This window comes from Mytilus trossulus, chromosome 5 (genome assembly GCF_036588685.1).
Source record: "Mytilus trossulus isolate FHL-02 chromosome 5, PNRI_Mtr1.1.1.hap1, whole genome shotgun sequence".
Taxonomy (NCBI): Eukaryota; Metazoa; Mollusca; class Bivalvia; order Mytilida; family Mytilidae; genus Mytilus; species Mytilus trossulus.
The window spans coordinates 51,217,440-51,235,579 of NC_086377.1; the positions used below are offsets into that span (position 1 = coordinate 51,217,440).

The following is an 18,140-nucleotide window of genomic DNA, read 5'->3' on the forward strand; positions in this document are numbered from 1 at the left end:
GAACTTTTCATTTGCATACTGTTACATCTTATTTTGGTCAATATGTTCAGACTTGATTAGGTGATATTTCTGTAACCATAGCAGTTTTAACTTATTTTTGAGATTTGCTAAGTCTCTTGAAAGTTTTGTAATACCTGTACAATGTCTTTGTTATTCTTGTTGATTTTATGTTATTCTGTAAAATGCAGACATGTTGGCATAGTTAGCCGATTAGTTTTAAGTGAACAGATTTAACATTTTTATAAAGCTATGTACTTTTTCTATTGATAACTCTTCAAACTTGGAAAAGAAATATTCTGATACAATTTGTTTGTATCATTGAATTTTATTGGTTACCACTCTGTAAATTCCACAATCTAACTACCATAAATAAGGCTCTTCTTGAAATGATGCAAGAAGCAGTCATACATGTATTGGATTTAACCATATCATATTTACCCAAAAAGTTAGAAAAAAACCCTGCATACCTTAAACTACTTTTTATCAGGTTATATTCAAATGTGAAGCGTACACGAAGCCCCAAAACAAAAGATGTTGACTTTTGGACTCAAAGTATTTATATGACGTCATGATGTTGCGACAGAAGTAAGCAACATTTGCTGGAATTTTTAGTTTATAAATCTTTATTTCAAAATAAAAAACAGAAACAATATTTGTATTGACTATTGCATTAGAATGGATAAAACTGTATTGTATTTTAACATTTGTGGACATAAATCTAGATTTTCTGTTGCATATATCTGTTTTAACTAGCTCTGCTACATATCACTAAGTAACCTCAATTTTCGACAGTAATACATGTACCTACTACTTTTTATGTCTGTAGAGGTTAAAATACAAATACAGTTATCTCCTAAATTATAGTTTAAAGTAATGAAATTTGAATGTACTGAGAAGGTGTTTTACTCGGTTTCATTTTTTTTATATGATGGACAAGCAATTACTCAAATTGCTTTATAAATAGCAAACTGTGTTTATCTGTATCAGTTAAAAACTAATTTGCACAATCAGTTCTTCCTTCCCTCTGTAGTCAATTACAAATATAAATCTTAAAAAATAGCAACCATTTTTATTAAATTTCATTAAGTAAAAATATTTCTCAGGACTGAAAAAAATAACTGATTAATATTGTTATATTGTAAGGAATTTAATTCCTTGTTTGTATGGAGTAAATATGTAAATAACTATGATTATTATTGACTTTTAGAAAAAAAAAACAATTTACGGAATTTTCAAAATCTTGTGTTTTTCATTCATTAAAAATATTTTTTACAATTATTTCCCCATTGATTTTTTTTTATAATTTGAAAGACCTTTTTAGGTTCTTTCTAAATATACCTCACATTTAACTGGGAGACGCTGCATTTACGAAAAAATACACTTGAATATCATGTATTTACGCATTTTTCACTGAAATCCAAATTTGCCATTTGACCATATCTTTACTAGCTGGTAGCAGAATAATCGATAATGGTAAATCATATGTGAATTTTAAACAGCTGAAAGGTCATTTGTATTATATTTTTTAGAAAATGAAAAAAAGGTTATGTTATACATGAAAAAAGAACTAAACAGTGCAAAATGTCGTTTTTTTTCACTTTTTTTAGTTATAATATGACCTCTTTTTGCAAAAATCAACATATGTGGTTTCCATAGCAACTGGAATATTCCGGAACAATTTGTTGCCTGTTATTGCCTGACTATTACATATAAGTTTCATCAAAATCTGAGACCATGTGTGCCAGACCCTATTAGAATTTCTTTGTGGGTTACAGAGAATCGCTCTTAAATAGAGAGGGTCTGTATACTATATCAATGATCCCTATGAATCGATTAGTAAACTTAGAATTGAAAGTAAATACACCACATTTATACAGGTTTTTTGTTGTTTTTCAGATGTCTCATTTGATTTCAACTGATCATATATTTCTGATTCTAGAGAAAGATATTGTTTAGAACCCAAATGTGTGTTGTTATTTGCATTCAATTAGTGTTCGATGACCGTTTGCTGTATGTTTTCTTGCAGCGAGATCCGCTGATTCAATTGTCTCTTACTTTACAATCATCTACAAAAGAGCTCTCAGTAGTTTGATTTCTGTCTTATATTTTAGTGTAAGTTGATCAATTATGCCTTGTGAGGTTAATATAGAAGTCTGCAAGTTTTGATGGAAGGGCATGAATAGCCTGAACTTCAGAGGTTTCCTTATATGGACAAAAATATAAGTACAACAAACAGAAAAAAAGAAGACATGTCAAAACAATCAAACGAAAAAAACCATGAGTGATTATATATGATTGTGTATGTTTCTCCACATTTGCATGATTTTTTTTTGTTTTTCATTTAAATAATATCTAATATGTCGGTTTTTTTTTATATGTACATTTCAGTTATTTGTCGTGTTTATTCTGAGGCCTTATAAATTATATATTGAAGGCTTAGTAATGGATGAGATGATGGACCACTATAACAAATGTTTTTTTTAACTTATATGTTAGTCTTGAATATTTAATTGCAACACACTTATTAGTTCATTCTTAATAATTACCATTTATGATAAAGTTAAAGTTGATGAGTTTGTTGATAAACTCTTGTATGTATAAGTCTAAATTGATCCACACTATGCCTTTTTGTAATATTAATACTAGGCCTAGCCATAAATTTAAAGTCTTTAACTTAAATGATATTAGTTTAATTGAGCTACCCAAAATGATAATTCTACCGTAAATCAAAATTAATATTTATTCTATAATGAAACTTCTAAACCGATGAAGGTTATTAATACCTTGCATGAAAACTTTTTAATCATTCATAGGTATAACTAAGGAATATTCACAAAAATATGTTTTGTTTCAATTCATTTGAATTTCAATTTCTTGTATTTTTTTAAAAGATGTATTTCTAGTGACTAGATTTTCGTCTTATCTGTTTGTTGCAATTTTCTCCTCAGTCTGGGCCAGTTAACTTACAAGTTTAATATATACCTACTGTTTCTAAATCATCCTCTGGCAATCAGACTTTGTGTTACTGTTGTCAACTGCAGTTTTATCTGGTTGGTGATCTGGCATATCACAAATACACAGGGCAAAGTTATCTTCATCCAATAACGTATTTATCAACTTGAATCCATCTCTAAGATGACATCAAGACCTCTTTTATTTAAGGAATTCTTTACCATTTTATATAATGTATCTGTGTATTTCCTGACAATCACTAATTTCAGGATGTTAATTATATATTGTAGACCTCTTTTATTTAAGGAATTCTTTACCATTTCATATAATGTATCTGTGCATTTCCTGACAATCATTAATTTCAGGATGTTTATTATATTTTAATCTCTTCTTTATAAATGATTGAGTGTTGGTTGCTTTACGCCGCAGTAGCACACAAAGGCTTTATCGCGGCGAGAACTAATTCGAATATTTTTTTAAGATAAGACAAAAAATCCTTCAATATACCATAATTCTAGACTAAAGCAAATTAATTATTTACAAATAAAAATCAACAGTAAGATACCGCGATAAAAAATTAAAAACGACTTAAATATGATAACATTATTTTATTCTATGATAAACTTCTTTTAAAAATGCGAACATTGCAAAGGAATCTTCTATTACCTGTGGGATATATTTCAAGTCAACCACCAACGGCAGAACCATTACCTAAACCAGTCCCTAGACCAAGAACGAGATTGCAAAAGAAGATCAGCTCTAACACAGACTGTACTGTGGAGGATACCGATATCGAAAGTGATGATGATTAGGAGATATTCGTACATCAACGACCAATGGTTGACAACACTTCATCCAGTGTTGGTGATGATGAAACAGATAGTCTTGATGATCACGAAGAAGAAGTACTACACACTCCGGAGTCAGATGGGGACGCCCATGATATAGATATAGGGGTACAGGAACTAGATTCCTTACACGAGGACGAAGATCAGGAGTCGTCTTTAGAACCAGAGACGCTAGATCCAGCTCATGATGATGATATACCTCCAGTTGTGCCTCGTCGGTCAGGCCGAAAGAGGACACAACCTAAGTGGTTACAGTCTGGTGATTATGTGACGAAGTCTGCAGTTCCACCTACTGATACACCTGTAGCTGAGTGGAGACAGATGGCAGATTACCTGTCTAGCTGTATTGCTAGAGGTTTATTTTCAGGGACAGAGTTTGAAGCAGGGAAGGCTTTATTAGCCATTTTGACCGATCATTGATGTTTTATATTTTAGCTTTACTATTGATACTATTAATCTTATATTTGATAATATTTCAGTGGATTATCCTGATTGATTCCTACTGTATTTATTAGTGATTGCAGTATCAGTACATTGCAGCTTCAGATATAATATTATTTCATTTTTATTTTTCATAGATATTATGTTTTATACTCTGAAATGACGTGGACGTCATTTTAGATGCCAGGGGAGTATGTGGTAGAGTTTTTAGCATTAATATTTATTTTCTTTTAGAATAATTAATATTAATTAGTAGCTTTATTATATGTTTATTAAGAGTTCATCAATTCTTCTATTCTCTTATTTCTTCTTAGTCAATTCTACTCTATTTTTCTGGTTCATTAGTCAGTCAGTCATGTGTCATATTATCTTGTCTACTATTGGTCACAGTCATTGAGTTCATAGTTTTTGCCACTCTTTTTGATATACCTTGAGACAAAGCTTTACATGTAGCAGCCATATTTAAAATAGTTATAAAGTTTATATTCTGGACACTTAATCCATATTAATCAGGTCAGTTACTAATATTTCTAAGTCTTTAATATTTGCACAGTATTCCTTTAGTTTGAATCTGAGAGAAAATGTATTTTGAATAAGTCAGAATGATTGTGCATGAATGATAGATATTTTATTTTAAAGAAGTATTTCCATGAACTCAGAGAAATAATATATCATAGATATATTAATGATACATGTATTGGTACAGTTATTTTATTATTATAAAAGGTCCAAAGTAATGTCTGCTGAACATTTTACTTATTGTTTATATAAATGTTATGCTGATATAGTTAGTTCATTAGACTTATGTAGGTTATATTTGTATTTTAACAGGACCAGAATATCTTCATATTAAATTAATCTGGTGATGTTTCCAAACAGGAGATATACCTTTGTACCATATACATGGTAAGATCAGTGTTACATGTATTTTTAGTTTACTGTATTGTCTGTGTTTGTCTATTTAATTTTAGTTCAGTATATGTATTGTTTGTGTCTTGTGAATAGTAGTTACCTGTATGTCAATTATTACATGTAAACATTATAGTAAGAAATTGTAGTTCATTCATAAATCTATGAATGAGTAGCGTAATACAATTGGACATATGTAGTAATTAATCCTGACTTGGTTTATAATTGAGTTTAATTGAATTCATATAATTATAATATCCACTTAAATAGTATTGGTTGTATTCTTACAGAAAAGAGCTAGTTTATCGTATTTTATACATGTACTTTCCGTTTTATGATTTAGAGTTATATCCCTTTGTACACTGTACTGTCTATGTATTTACGTTTTGTTGTTTGTGTACTTTCAGGGTTAATTTATTTATGTCGTATGAATAAATGAATAATTAAACTTGACGAATCCTTTTATTCTGTGCAAGAACCCTATTACACCATGAACATAAATAACACCTGCTTTTATACGGCTGCCTGTTTCAGCAAATATCACAGAAAATTGGTCTGGCAGACATGTATCCCGTCATACTTTGAACCACATAATTATTTTATTTCTTATTATTACTTTATGTTTAGTCTGTTTTAACATATCTACTTTACGTGACTCTGCATGTATGTACGCCGTCATACTTTGAACGACAACATTATTTTTATGTCTACCTGTGCCAATTTCAAAAGCGCAATTTTACACCAGTACTGATTACCTTCTATCCTTTGTCAGTCAGGGTTAGGATGGAAATCCATCCCTCATATTTGGATGTTAAATCCATCCAATACTGCGTATTAAAGAAAATCGAATATTTTAAGCGTGTACGTTGCATATCGGTGTTAATTTAGAGGAAAATCCCGTGGTAAAAATAGCATAGGTTATCACGAGGTTTTGTCATCGATCACGTGATTTTCGTATCAACAATAACACGGAAAAATGGCGACTGAACCTGAAAACGATCCGAGCATACCTGGTAAGAATATAGCTATTTGTGGAGCTCAAAATATTTCCTCATGATAAAAACAGGCATATTTTCATTCATAAGATATACATTTAATGATAAAATAGCCTAATGACCCAAAATATCAACGGGAAATGTCCGAACGTTGACCGAACGTCTGATGCATTTCTGCCACATGAAAACGATCGTTGAAATTTGGATGGAAAATCCATCCTATTTTAAAAAAGCGTATAGACAAAATTTGATGGAAAATCCATCCACTTTGTTAATAATAGTGGATGGGAAATCCATCCATTATTTTATACATAAAGTGGATGGAAATTCCATCCGTCTGCTTTACGATTCTGTTGGTTGTCTTTCACCCACATGTGCTGTTATATTGACATGATTGGGTGGACCCCCCTTTTTTGCGTGACGTTTAAATTTTATTTCAACGGAATTTCACTTATTTAAAGGGTTCTTTGCCTATCCCTTCTATATATATATATAACAGTTTCACCTGTTCTGGATCTGATATTGCAATAACACACTAAAACATGCAATAAATAAACTAAATAGCAATTCAACATGTTCAATAAAATAAAAATTGACTTACTGTGACATCCCTTTTTTTCAACAGATTACATTACATATGGTAAACACAACTTTTGTTTTTTGTCCTTATCAGATCATTTTCTGAATAGGCATGTGATAATAAACATGATACACAAAGTTACAGATACAAATTTGGCTTTAATGTCTGAAAGCTATATATTTTTAATAAATAATCTGTCCTCAATATTTTGAAGAAAAATTGTATGACACACTGAAACCCAAATAATTGTCACAATTTATGTCTTACAATTTTACTTAAAAAGTGAGTATGAATTATCATTTTCAGTGTATGATATTGTCAGAATTGTTAAGATTTACTTTTGTGTACAGAATTTTAAACAGTGCATGTAGCCCACCCCAAACCAAATGAAAGTACAAGTTGCATGTTTTGCATGATGTCTTAAATACCCCGCATGGATTTTAGATGTAGAACATAATTGTCATGATTTAACAGTCTGACATGAATGATTGCCCATTTATCTCCAGTATACATAAATTCAATGGTTTATAATGAACTTTGATGAAGGAGGATGAAATAAAATAAGTATACTGGTGTTCCGTAAGCGTACCATATTTTTTTTAATGGAACAACATGCTCAAAACGTCGACCCTTAAGTTTTATTGGCATTTTAAGTAGTGAATTTTAACTAAACTAGATTTGGTTCACATATAGTCTGTCCCGAATTTTTTTTTTTTTTTTAAATCCTACATTTTACATAGTCAAATGATAGTTTTGCTTTTATTCTGAATCCGGCCCCAAGACAATTATACTTTTTTCCTTAGTCCCTTAACAAAACCAGACCTTAGTTTCTTATTAATTTATAAGTTTACAGACAGAAGGTTTGTTTTAAATCTATGATATTGGTTATTTCTTTTGAAGAAATAAGATGGCCATGGCCAGTATTTTTTAAAATTTAACTTGCTATGAGGTGTGGGCTTTTGCTCTTCATTGAAGGCAATACGGATATATATATATAATTGCTGACATTAACAATCTTGGATCCTTGGATATCATACCACATTTTCTATTTTTTATATTTAGTGTAAATTTTAAGCTGTGATAAATTCAGAAACAAATTAATGACTTCAAAATTTTTGCGTTCACTTGATATCAACTGTCCTATAATATTCTTTTTTTATTTCAGAGCATGTAAAAAGGCTTCAAAATTTGTGCCGTCTCTGTTGCAGGCAGACTGAGTGTAAAAAAAGAGTAGGAAAATTTAAATTTACGCAGGAACTAATGGATATATTTGATATCTGTTTGCATGAAGATGACCCTTTGATTCATCCAGATTTTTTGTGTAATGCATGTAGAAGCATTCTGTTTAGATATAGATCTACTCGGAAAAAAAGCTCCAATACCACAGTTAATATAAAACTATACCAGTACCATGCTCATTCCATTGATTGTCAAATTTGCAGTTCGAACAATCCAGGATGTTCTACTGACAATGTTATGGATGAATTATTACAGTTATTTTCCTCGTTAGAAATATCTGAAAAACTTGAATGTATAGCTAAAATGATTGGACATGTTCATACTAATCAGGAAATGAAAAATATTATACAAAATCATCAAAAGTCTTTTCCCTACAACAATCTGAAAACACTTGAGAGCATCGATATCAATGAGTACATTAATCAGTTTGATCAGCTTGTTATACAATGTGTTTTGGCACTCACTGGAAAAACAACAACAACAATTAAAGTAGAAAATTTCATTCCGGTACTTGAAAGTATTTATCGTTTATGCGACCCTCAGTTCATTGGAGCCTGGTCTTTTATGCAGAACTTAGTTGTTTATTCCTTTACCAAAAACAAAACGGCTTGTAATGTTTTGGGAACTGCTATTCCAGGGGCAAAATATGCCACAGTATATAATTTTGTTTCAGATATAAATATTGGAAGAGAGACCAATTGTCCAAGTGGGGATGTAATATTCGTTTTTGATAATGAACAGGTCATAGGGAGAAGTTGGAACATAAATGCTAATAATAAGGTCAAAATGTCTGTAATTACAAATGTTGCTGCAATAAAGGTAACAGAAAACAAAAACCTTCAACAGAATGAAAGTTTAACACCAGGAAAGTGGATAACTTCTGAAGGAAAAGAGAACATTATAGAAAGTATGTGTCAGTCAGGTGATAGTCAAGATACAAGTACAGATTTTTATTCGGATATTAAGCAAAATCACTACAATGAACTGTATCATGTATTGGACTTAGCTATCCAACAAGTGTCAGAGGAAGTTATATTTGACGAGGAAAATAATCTATGGAAGGATCATGTGGACAAAACTATTGTTGAATTAGAGATAGAACAGAAATATAAAAAATGTCCAAGGTGTGGCTGCTTATTTGAGAAAAACAAGAGAAAATGCTCACAGTGTCATGAGGCGCTGATAGAAGCAAAGACTACTAAAAGTACTGATGGTGTCAAACAGAAACACTTTTCAAGAAAAAGCACTGTCAATGAGTATGGTATTTCCAAACCAGTTGTTGAAAATCCACAGAAATATAGCCATGTTGAATCTTCACATAATGACATTCCAGCTGAAATTTGTCTGTTGGATCCTGTATTTGTAAATCCCAATTCTATTGACAGCATCGTATTAGTTCTACGACATATTGGTAAAAAAGGAAGAATTTCTAAATATTTGAAAGACGATGATGAAACCCCAAAAAGATTTTGGACATTCGTTTGCTGTGACGGGCTTCCGCATGGATTGGTACGAAGAGTTGTTGAAGAGTACTTTGTATGCTTAGAATGTGAAGAAGGATTTTTAGGTATTAAGAATGTTGAAGATCATGAAGTCAAAGCACATCCTAATACAAGATCACGATATGTTCAAGAATTTGATTGGGTATTCCTTATTTGTGGTGATGGTCATTATGAAATGAACCTTATGAAGAGCTTTATGGAATTGAACTGGAATGTATGCATGAAATCATTAGTTGAGGTAATGGGATTTAGATCTGAAAAGGCCCAGAAATCAGCATTGGCATGTTCTGACAACCACAAGACATGGCAACTCATCATGATATTTCATTTAGGTACAATTTTAGAGTTGGTCAAGCCATATGTTGAAAAATGTCTACATGAAAAGCATGATCCTAGTCCTCAAGACTACATTTCATATGTAAAGACAAAAAGTGACAATGCGAATTATCTGTATCTATTTGAAATGGTATGTAGGTATACTCAAGCTATCATAAATATAAGAATGGCTGTGAGACGCAACAATTACATTCTTCTGCAAGCAGGAAAATTTATGAGTAAGGAGCTCTTTCATGGAAGGAACCATCCCAAATACCAAGACATTGAAGTATTTGATCATTTTGTACATCAGCTAATGCCAGTTGAACTAAAAACACATTTTGCCTCTCACTGTAGTCTATCCAAATCAGGGAATAAGAGCAAAGGTCAAGGGTTTGACTTCATTCTTGAAGAAGAAAATAAATCTGTAAAGACATGGTTGAAACGAGGTGTTCCAACTGAAAAAGTATGGTTGTCAACTTGTAGAAATAATCAATCACTGAAACAGATTAAAAAATCTGTAACCAGTATTGTAGGAAGCGTATATGAGGACTTGCATGGAAAAGAACCAGATTTAGAAGCTCCTATAAATGAGTGGAGACTACGCCTTCGACAAACTGGTTATATAAGTGACCAAAAACATGGACCAGTATTAACATCAATTTCAGCTGATATTCTAGATCAAGAACTGTTGTATTTTACAAGAGAATCAAATAGAAAGAGAGGTTATCGAATAATGGATATGCTTTTACATCAGCCACCACCAAATGATCCATCCATTCACCATCCTGTCTACATTCTTCCATCAGAGAGAGAAAAATATTTGTCTGTTGATTCACTTACAATTCAAGAGATTGACAACAAAATTTTAGATACAATTGATGATCTTGATGAAATTAATAAGCTCATGTTCCTTGATTTATATAGGGAAATGATAAGAAGTAAAACCACTCGGAAGGAGGATCATATAAAGTTTTTGGAGGAAATATCAACTGCTGCTGCTTATCTTGACAGTGTAGATGGGGATAGTAATTTCTTAAATGAAGAGTTGGAGAACTTATAATGCTAGTGTGGTATGTAAAGCTCACTAAATTTTATCCCATGTTAAAATCGAGACACCAATTTAAATGTGTTTTAGAACTTTGCTGGACTCTTTTATCTAGGGAGAACTTTGAAATGAACGTTATTTTTTTTAAAAATTTAGATGACACTACCATTTGTATGATAATTTAACAACTTTATTTATTAAGGAACAAAATATTGATAATTGCATGATTTTTGTACACGTACAGTTGCCTGATTGCATGCTTAAAAAATTACTAATAATTGCATCTTCGAATTAGAAGAAATAATTTGACTGTAGCATGCATAATTGATCCATTTTTTCAATCAGCTGATTAATAAATTTTACTGTTTTCAGAAGGAATTGATGACCCTATTTATAACCTTGTGATTGCAGCAGAAAATCAGGAAAATTATTTAGGTAAGATTGCGAAAGTTCAACTTCTTTATCAATGTCTAATACAATCTGTTTTGAATTTATCATATATAGTAAATATTAAACATTTTTGAATTTAATTTATGATGAAAATGTTCTTAATTCATGGCATCTTTCTGTTTCATTAATGTTGCCACTATCATGACTAGTAAAGTATAAATCTCAGATATTGATCATGTTTATCATATTAATTGCAGTTATAATAAATGTCCATATTCTGTGCCTTGGGCCCTCCTCAACCTGATAAATGGCAACTACAATATGAATATAAGAAGCCATATACTAAAACAGGGAAAACGTCATGTTTACAAATTGAGACAAAACATTTATTGACTTTTTGTACTTTTATTTTCTTTATGAACAGTGTTTGCAGAAGATGATGGGTTACAAAATGAAGGCAATATTATAGATATCCACCTAAATAATATAGCTATGGACACAGTAAATGACGAAGATCTAGATGCACCTTCTCTTCATGACTTGGCTGTTGATACTTTAGGAGGAGAATCTACCATTATGCCGATTTCTATTGACATAGTTGATAGTAATGAGGTGGACTTAGGAGATGACGTAATGCCTGAAGAGTTGAGTCCAGTTATACCAACACCATCAACCTTTATGTTAGATGCAGTAGAAGAAGTGCCATCAACCTCAAAAACACCAAGTCCAAGTAAGTACATATTTTAAAAATGAAAAGAATGTGGTCTGATTGCCAATGAGACAACTCTCTGCAAGAGACCAAATGATGTACACAGCTATAGGTCACTTCTACCTTCAACATGGAGCAAAAGATTCTTCCACCTAGCACGCTGGAAAGACCCCAAAATGATGTGTTCCAAACAAGAAAACCAACAATTTATGTTCTAAACAATAGTGCAAACCATGACTGATTACATAATTTTTCAGTATTGAAGCGCTAAACTTTCTTTTAGTTATGAGTGTTGCAAATGAACTGAGTACCAATTTGAATAATTATTACATTTCAAGATCTATATGGTTACACCAACACCTTGTGTAGCTGTCAGATGTGTTGGTTGTACATGTAGCTATAATCTATTTTATTTTTCATTAGAAAAAAACATACTAAGTTAGAGAGATGATAACTTTATTAAAAACACATTTGATAAGTAGAAACAACAACTCAATCTTAACAAACTGGTATAAAATTAATATGTATATGTATTGTCCATTTTATCATTTGTTTATATAAACTTTTTAAATAATAATGATACCATTTTGATGGAATGATAACACTTTTAACTTCTTGTCATTTGACAGGAAGAAAAAGAAACCAAAAGGGCAAGTTTAGGAGCAAACAAAATGGTACGCCCACGCAGATGGAAAGAAGAGAGAAGGATAGAAAAAGGAAGCATTTTGACCGAAATCTTAAAATTTTTGACAAGTTAACAAATGCATCAGTTGGGGCAGAGAGATTAGCTTACTTCTGCCTAATAAAAAGGGAAAATGGAGAGGTCCACTATACAGGTACAGACGATTTCATCAAAAAATTCAAAGAAAATGAGAGTCTTCTTGATTTTAAAGACGGAATGATAGAGACAAGAAGAGAATCATTGCTCCTGAAATTGAACAAATCTACTGTTAAAAAACAAGCTGTAGAACCTTCTCCCCTGAAAGCACCAGAGCAGTTCTCATTTTTGCCAGGTATAGGCTTAGGTGAATCCCAAAGGAAGGAATTGGGAGAAGCTTTTGTATCTGGTGAAAATGCAATTGCTTTGGACAAAGACAGAATAGCAGATATAAAAAAACGTATATGGGTTAGGAAAAACAGAGTTAATCCAAAAGAAAGAGTTGAAACAAGGGGCAGGGGCAGAGGTCGGGGACAGGGCAGAGGGAGAAAGAAAGGCACTGAATCAAACAAATAATCATTTTTTATTTACATCAAGATAGTGTAGGCTTTTTTCATCCATTCATGATGTTAATTATTACAAATTGCAATGTTAAATGTTTACAATTTGTGTCTTTTATGTTCCAATCATCATCAACCCTAGTGATATTCCATATCTCGTATATATTTCATTGATCATGTTGATATTGAGGGCAGTATTTGCAAAAATTGTTTATGATGTTTTAATCTTACTTTAAGCATAATGAGTAAAAGTCCTCTCAAATAAAAAATCACATTGTCTTGAATTAACTTGTTGTAGTCTGATAACGTCATGATCACAAAAGAGACATTTGTACAATGATGTCAATTTTATATTTTAATTTGTATTTTATGTACTGAATAAATGTGATTGTCATATTCATTTATGATTGAAGTACCAAATTTGCTGTTTATATTATAATCTTCCTCCATTTACCATGTTTTTGATTTTGCATTTGTTATAATCTACATGTATTTTGATAAATTTGTTTACATTTGTTTGAATTACTATGATTTTCATGTATTTTGATAACTGTTTTTTACTTTACATTGTTTACTTGTTTTACTGTGTGTACAATATTTTTGATAAATTTATTTTCTATATGCTCCACCCAATTCTTACTTTGGGATTATCCTAATATTCATATGTTGTACTTAATCACAATGTTTACTACTGTTAATATTCATCATGTACTTGTTTTGTTTTCACCCTGCTTTTCATACAGTATTTAAAGTGTTAAGAAAAGAAAATAAACATGTTAATTTAAGGATCCACGCACCAGTACATGTATTATGATTGTGTTTGGGAATGTAAAACTGTATTGATTTGATTTAATGATATGTATATATATAAATTTTAAGGAGAGCAACAAATGTCTATTTACAAGTTAAGAAGACATTCTATGTAAAAACAATGCAACTAGACATTCGAGAAATAAAGAATTATAAATGAATGCTGCAGTAGTCTCTTCCATTTTTACCAAGTTTAATTTTCATGCTCTGATTATTTTTGGATTATTATCAAATTCTATAAAAGTTTGGTGATCCTTACAGTGGGGGTATGTTTTCTTCATATTGTTGTATTTTTATATACATATTAAAAAAATATTACATATCTAACATGATTACATAATATGTTGTGTATCATACATGATTAAGAATACAAATGCTTGTTGTTTTGAACTTGCTGTATGAATTGATATCAATAAATTTGTTTACATGATGTTCATGCGTGTACTCTTTCATCAAGTTCCCTAAGAGGTACACAGTCTTCAAGAATATGCATTGTATCTGCAAACATCCGGTCACGTATATGCAAATAATAAGAACAAGGAATGTCTGCTCCCCCACCTGGTCTGTCATGACCTCTATTGTTTGACCGGTATCGTTGGTTTGATGGTGGATTTGCTGAGAGTCTTGGTGGTCCTGTGACTTTACACTTAATGCATCTGATAGTGTTCCGAGAAATCATATTTCTGAAAGCTGTGCAAAGATTTGCAGGAACTCTCCCCACTTGTTTTCCTGTGCAAAAAAAAAGAAAAATAATAGATTTCTGATGTTCTGACTGACTTTATTGAGCTACCCAAGCTTTGATAAAAACTGGTTAATCCTTTTTAATTTGCAAAGTGTTTATTATATATAAATGACTAAAAGAATATATAACATGTATAACCTAGCCTCATTTAGCATGTTTAGGGGACACATTGTCATGAGTAGGTGTCAGTAAAATTTTAACCAAGGTAAATGTAAACATGGTAAAGTACATGAACTATATAAATAGAGTAACAACAACATGAACAAACCTGCAATATCTTTCATAAGCTGTCCCCTTTGGTGGTTTTCTTCTCTCATGTCGGTTGAAACATTGTGAAGATCTGGAGAAATCTCTTGAAGCAGTGGCATTACTACCTTTGTTGCATATTGGCTGAAAGGATTTCCTTCCTCGGGCAACACATCTAACTCAATTTGTGAGTGAGGCTTTATCCGAAAAGCATGGTATCCTTTTATTGACCATTCAATCTTGATGATCCTCTCTGTATTCATTTCTAACTGCTGAATTTGTGTAAGATGTATACTACTATTTTCAAGCACAGAGGGAAAAAAAATGGATGGTTTATCCATCAAACATATATCTTCTAATTGGAAGGGAAAGCCATCCATTAAAACTGTTAAACAAATGGATGGTAAGTCCATCCTTTTTCTTTTGGATGGAATATCCATCCAAATACCTAAATCTTAAGTTTGGATGGATTTCCATCCTAACCCTGACTGTTTGTGGGTAGACTTTAAATAGATAAATTAAGTCGTAAAAGAAAAGCAAAATGAGTATGTTAAATTTGATGTATGCATTTTTGTGCTTCTTCGTTTCATTTGTTGTTTTTATATCGATATTAAGATGATAACACAATATTGACTGCTGTACCCCAATTTGTGACATGTTTACTCTTTGAGTATGTTTGTTTTGTTCATGCATCGTAACAATGTAATGGAATTTGATGCGACTGTCATACAAGTGAAGGGTTTAGCTAGCTATAAAACCAGGTTCAATCCACCATTTTCTACATTAGAAAATGCCTGTACCAAGTCAGGAATATGACAGTTGTTATCCATTCGTTTGATGTGTTTGGACTTTTGATTTTTGATTTTCCTCGGAGTTCAGTATTTTTTAACTTTCCGGTTAGATCTTCCATTAAGCTCAGTATTTTTGTGATTTTACTTTTTTCCAGTAATTACCAGGAAATACAAATCAGAATAAATTTGACGATAATTTGGACCGAGATTCATTGTCCAAGTAAGTTGAATTTTCTCCTGCTACTATGCCATTTCAGAAATTTTATTGTCTAGGAATTTGACAGACTCTGTAAGGAGGGTAGTTTTGGTTTCCTTCAGCTTGGTTGTCCATATTTCTACCAGTTCCTTAGAATAATCTCTATTCAGGAGGTCTGGTCTATAATTAAGAATGATTTTGCAGAATGAAGGAATGTTCCCATCCTCTTGCAGGCCATAGTTCAATCCCTCTCTGGCCTTAGGTATGGCCAGTTTGCTGTTCATCATAGTCCACAAATCCCTCACTGCGGAAAATATGACATCCGAGAAGTCACTTTCAGTTTTGTCCTCCTCATTCTTTGGTGCCGCCGAAATATTTGTCAGCGGCGGAGATGGGTCAAAATCCTCTGTATCAATAGGGTCCTTGAAAGCATCCTGTGTTGGAGGAATTTCCTTCTTTTTGGATTTATTAAGAGACAGCTTACTCATCTTTTCTAGAAATGGCGTGTAGTTCATTAAACGTTCAAAGTATAAATGACCAAAGTCTACTAGTGTCAAAGATCATTAGAATGGCAGGAAGTACATTGTCTTATAGGATCTCATAAATCTTATGAGGGTAAAAGGGGGATCTGCAAAGTTAAAATTAAATCAGAAATCTATACTTAATTATGAAATTATGCACCTAGTTTATGGTGGTTGCTCCCAGTTTCGGAAAATTAAATGTGCTTAAAATATGTCCGCATTGTTCTTGCTGTGATTTTCTGAAGTTTGGCAACAAGAACACTTTCTATCAAATCAGGTTCTCTCTGATTGCGTCTAGAACAGCTAACTTGGAAAAATCTGAAAAAAAAGTTCAATTTACCGAATTGGTTGCATTTTGTACAGAAATGTTGAGTTATTTCTTCAAAATTCAGAATTTTCAAATTTCAGACGCTCAATTCCTCTTATTATTTAACAAAGCAAACAAACAAACTATTGCCATCGACAGCTGATATAAGACAGCAACCAAATTAGGCTAACTTCCGCCTATGGAGAAAAAACAGTTTGTCCAGAAAAAAAATCATAGCTTCATAGTTTAAACCAATCAAATGTTCAAATGTTAATTTAGATATAAATCAACATGCAGTGGAATAAAAAAAAATACGTACAAGGGCGAGTTAAGAAAAACCAGATATAAGACATTTTGGTCAGATTATTGTACAAGATGTGCGAAAATATAAACTTGCGCATTATAAGCAGCTTTCATGTACTCTATCATCACAGAATTAAGCATTTTCTGTGTGAGATTTTCTTTATCTTGTTTATTTCTGATTGGTTTTGAAATTCCCAATAACTTGTGCGGAGTTTCAGATTACAAGCATCCTCTGTTTGAGCATCAGCCAGATAAAATTTTAAAATACAAATATCTTATTGGCACTAACACAATTACTAGAATTGACATTGCAAGCAATAGCGGATGTCACCCTGGATCCCCAATTCACACTAAACGGCAGCCAATTCGAGATTTGTCATCAGTGAATGCAGATACATGCATCACAACAGATCTTTCTATCGGTTTTCACAGCATTTTGTACGATTTTTAATTTTCGACCATTGTGCTGTTTCAATGGCAACGGCGGCCATTTTGAAAATTAAAACGTCTTTTACTTTTATGAGAGTAAAGGAGTCCAGGTTTCCAGCAGTTTTCTGCTGAGTAATTCATTTTTATAGAATATATTTCTTTCTATTAATAAGTTTTCCTTTAAATAATTTTTAAGTGCTATTATATTGGTTTGTTCCATAGCTTATTTGCTTCTATAGATGTAGAATTTTATTAGCAGAAGTCTTATGTTTCTTATATCTTTTTTTATTTGTTTTTGTTAAAATAACAAATAAAACCAAATCAATATTTATAGTTAGTTCTATTTCTGTCTTCTCAAATATCCAGAAGTTAAGGTCTTCCCATAATTTTGATATTTATGGGCACGGAACGTCCAGAATATATGTTCTATTGTTTCGACCCCTCCGCACCCAAAACTAGAAATATTTGTATCTTTTAATTTTTATTTAAAAATAAATGTCCCCCTTTTTTATGTACCTTGCAACCAACTCGACTATTGAACCCAGATCACTTATTTGAAATCATGAGATGACTGAACATCAATTCATCTTCAATATTAATTACGATCTACAAACCCCAATTACGATTGATTCTGATAACAAAAATGGAA

At 31.7% G+C, this 18,140-nt stretch overlaps 2 protein-coding genes and 1 pseudogene across 2 annotated transcripts; 2 read left to right on the forward strand and 1 right to left on the reverse strand.

The window, feature by feature from the left end:
* The window catches only part of LOC134718052 (uncharacterized), a 322,747-nt pseudogene that overhangs the window by 45,408 nt on the left and 259,199 nt on the right, over nucleotides 1–18,140 (forward strand).
* LOC134718905 (uncharacterized) lies at nucleotides 6,007–12,234 on the forward strand. Its single transcript, XM_063581755.1, has 4 exons — nucleotides 6,007–6,163; nucleotides 7,891–10,854; nucleotides 11,202–11,264; nucleotides 11,644–12,234. Exons 1-2 carry the CDS (start codon nucleotides 6,127–6,129, stop codon nucleotides 10,842–10,844), a joined length of 2,991 nt encoding a protein of 996 aa, XP_063437825.1. The 5' UTR covers nucleotides 6,007–6,126; the 3' UTR covers nucleotides 10,845–10,854; nucleotides 11,202–11,264; nucleotides 11,644–12,234.
* Nucleotides 13,727–15,372, reverse strand: LOC134719709 (uncharacterized). Its single transcript, XM_063582673.1, has 2 exons — nucleotides 14,967–15,372; nucleotides 13,727–14,685 (listed from the first exon to the last, which is right to left on the reverse strand). Exons 1-2 carry the CDS (start codon nucleotides 15,355–15,357, stop codon nucleotides 14,390–14,392), a joined length of 687 nt encoding a protein of 228 aa, XP_063438743.1. The 5' UTR covers nucleotides 15,358–15,372; the 3' UTR covers nucleotides 13,727–14,389.

Coding starts and splice junctions, on each gene's coding strand:
- LOC134718905 (XM_063581755.1), top strand. CDS start 6,127: ATGGCGACTGAACCTGAAAACGATCCGAGCATACCTG. Junction 6,164..7,890: donor AAACGATCCGAGCATACCTG/GTAAGAATATAG, acceptor TTTTTATTTCAG/AGCATGTAAAAAGGCTTCAA.
- LOC134719709 (XM_063582673.1), bottom strand. CDS start 15,357: ATGGACTTACCATCCATTTGTTTAACAGTTTTAATGGATGGCTTTCCC. Junction 14,686..14,966: donor GCTTATGAAAGATATTGCAG/GTTTGTTCATGT, acceptor TTTTTTGCACAG/GAAAACAAGTGGGGAGAGTT.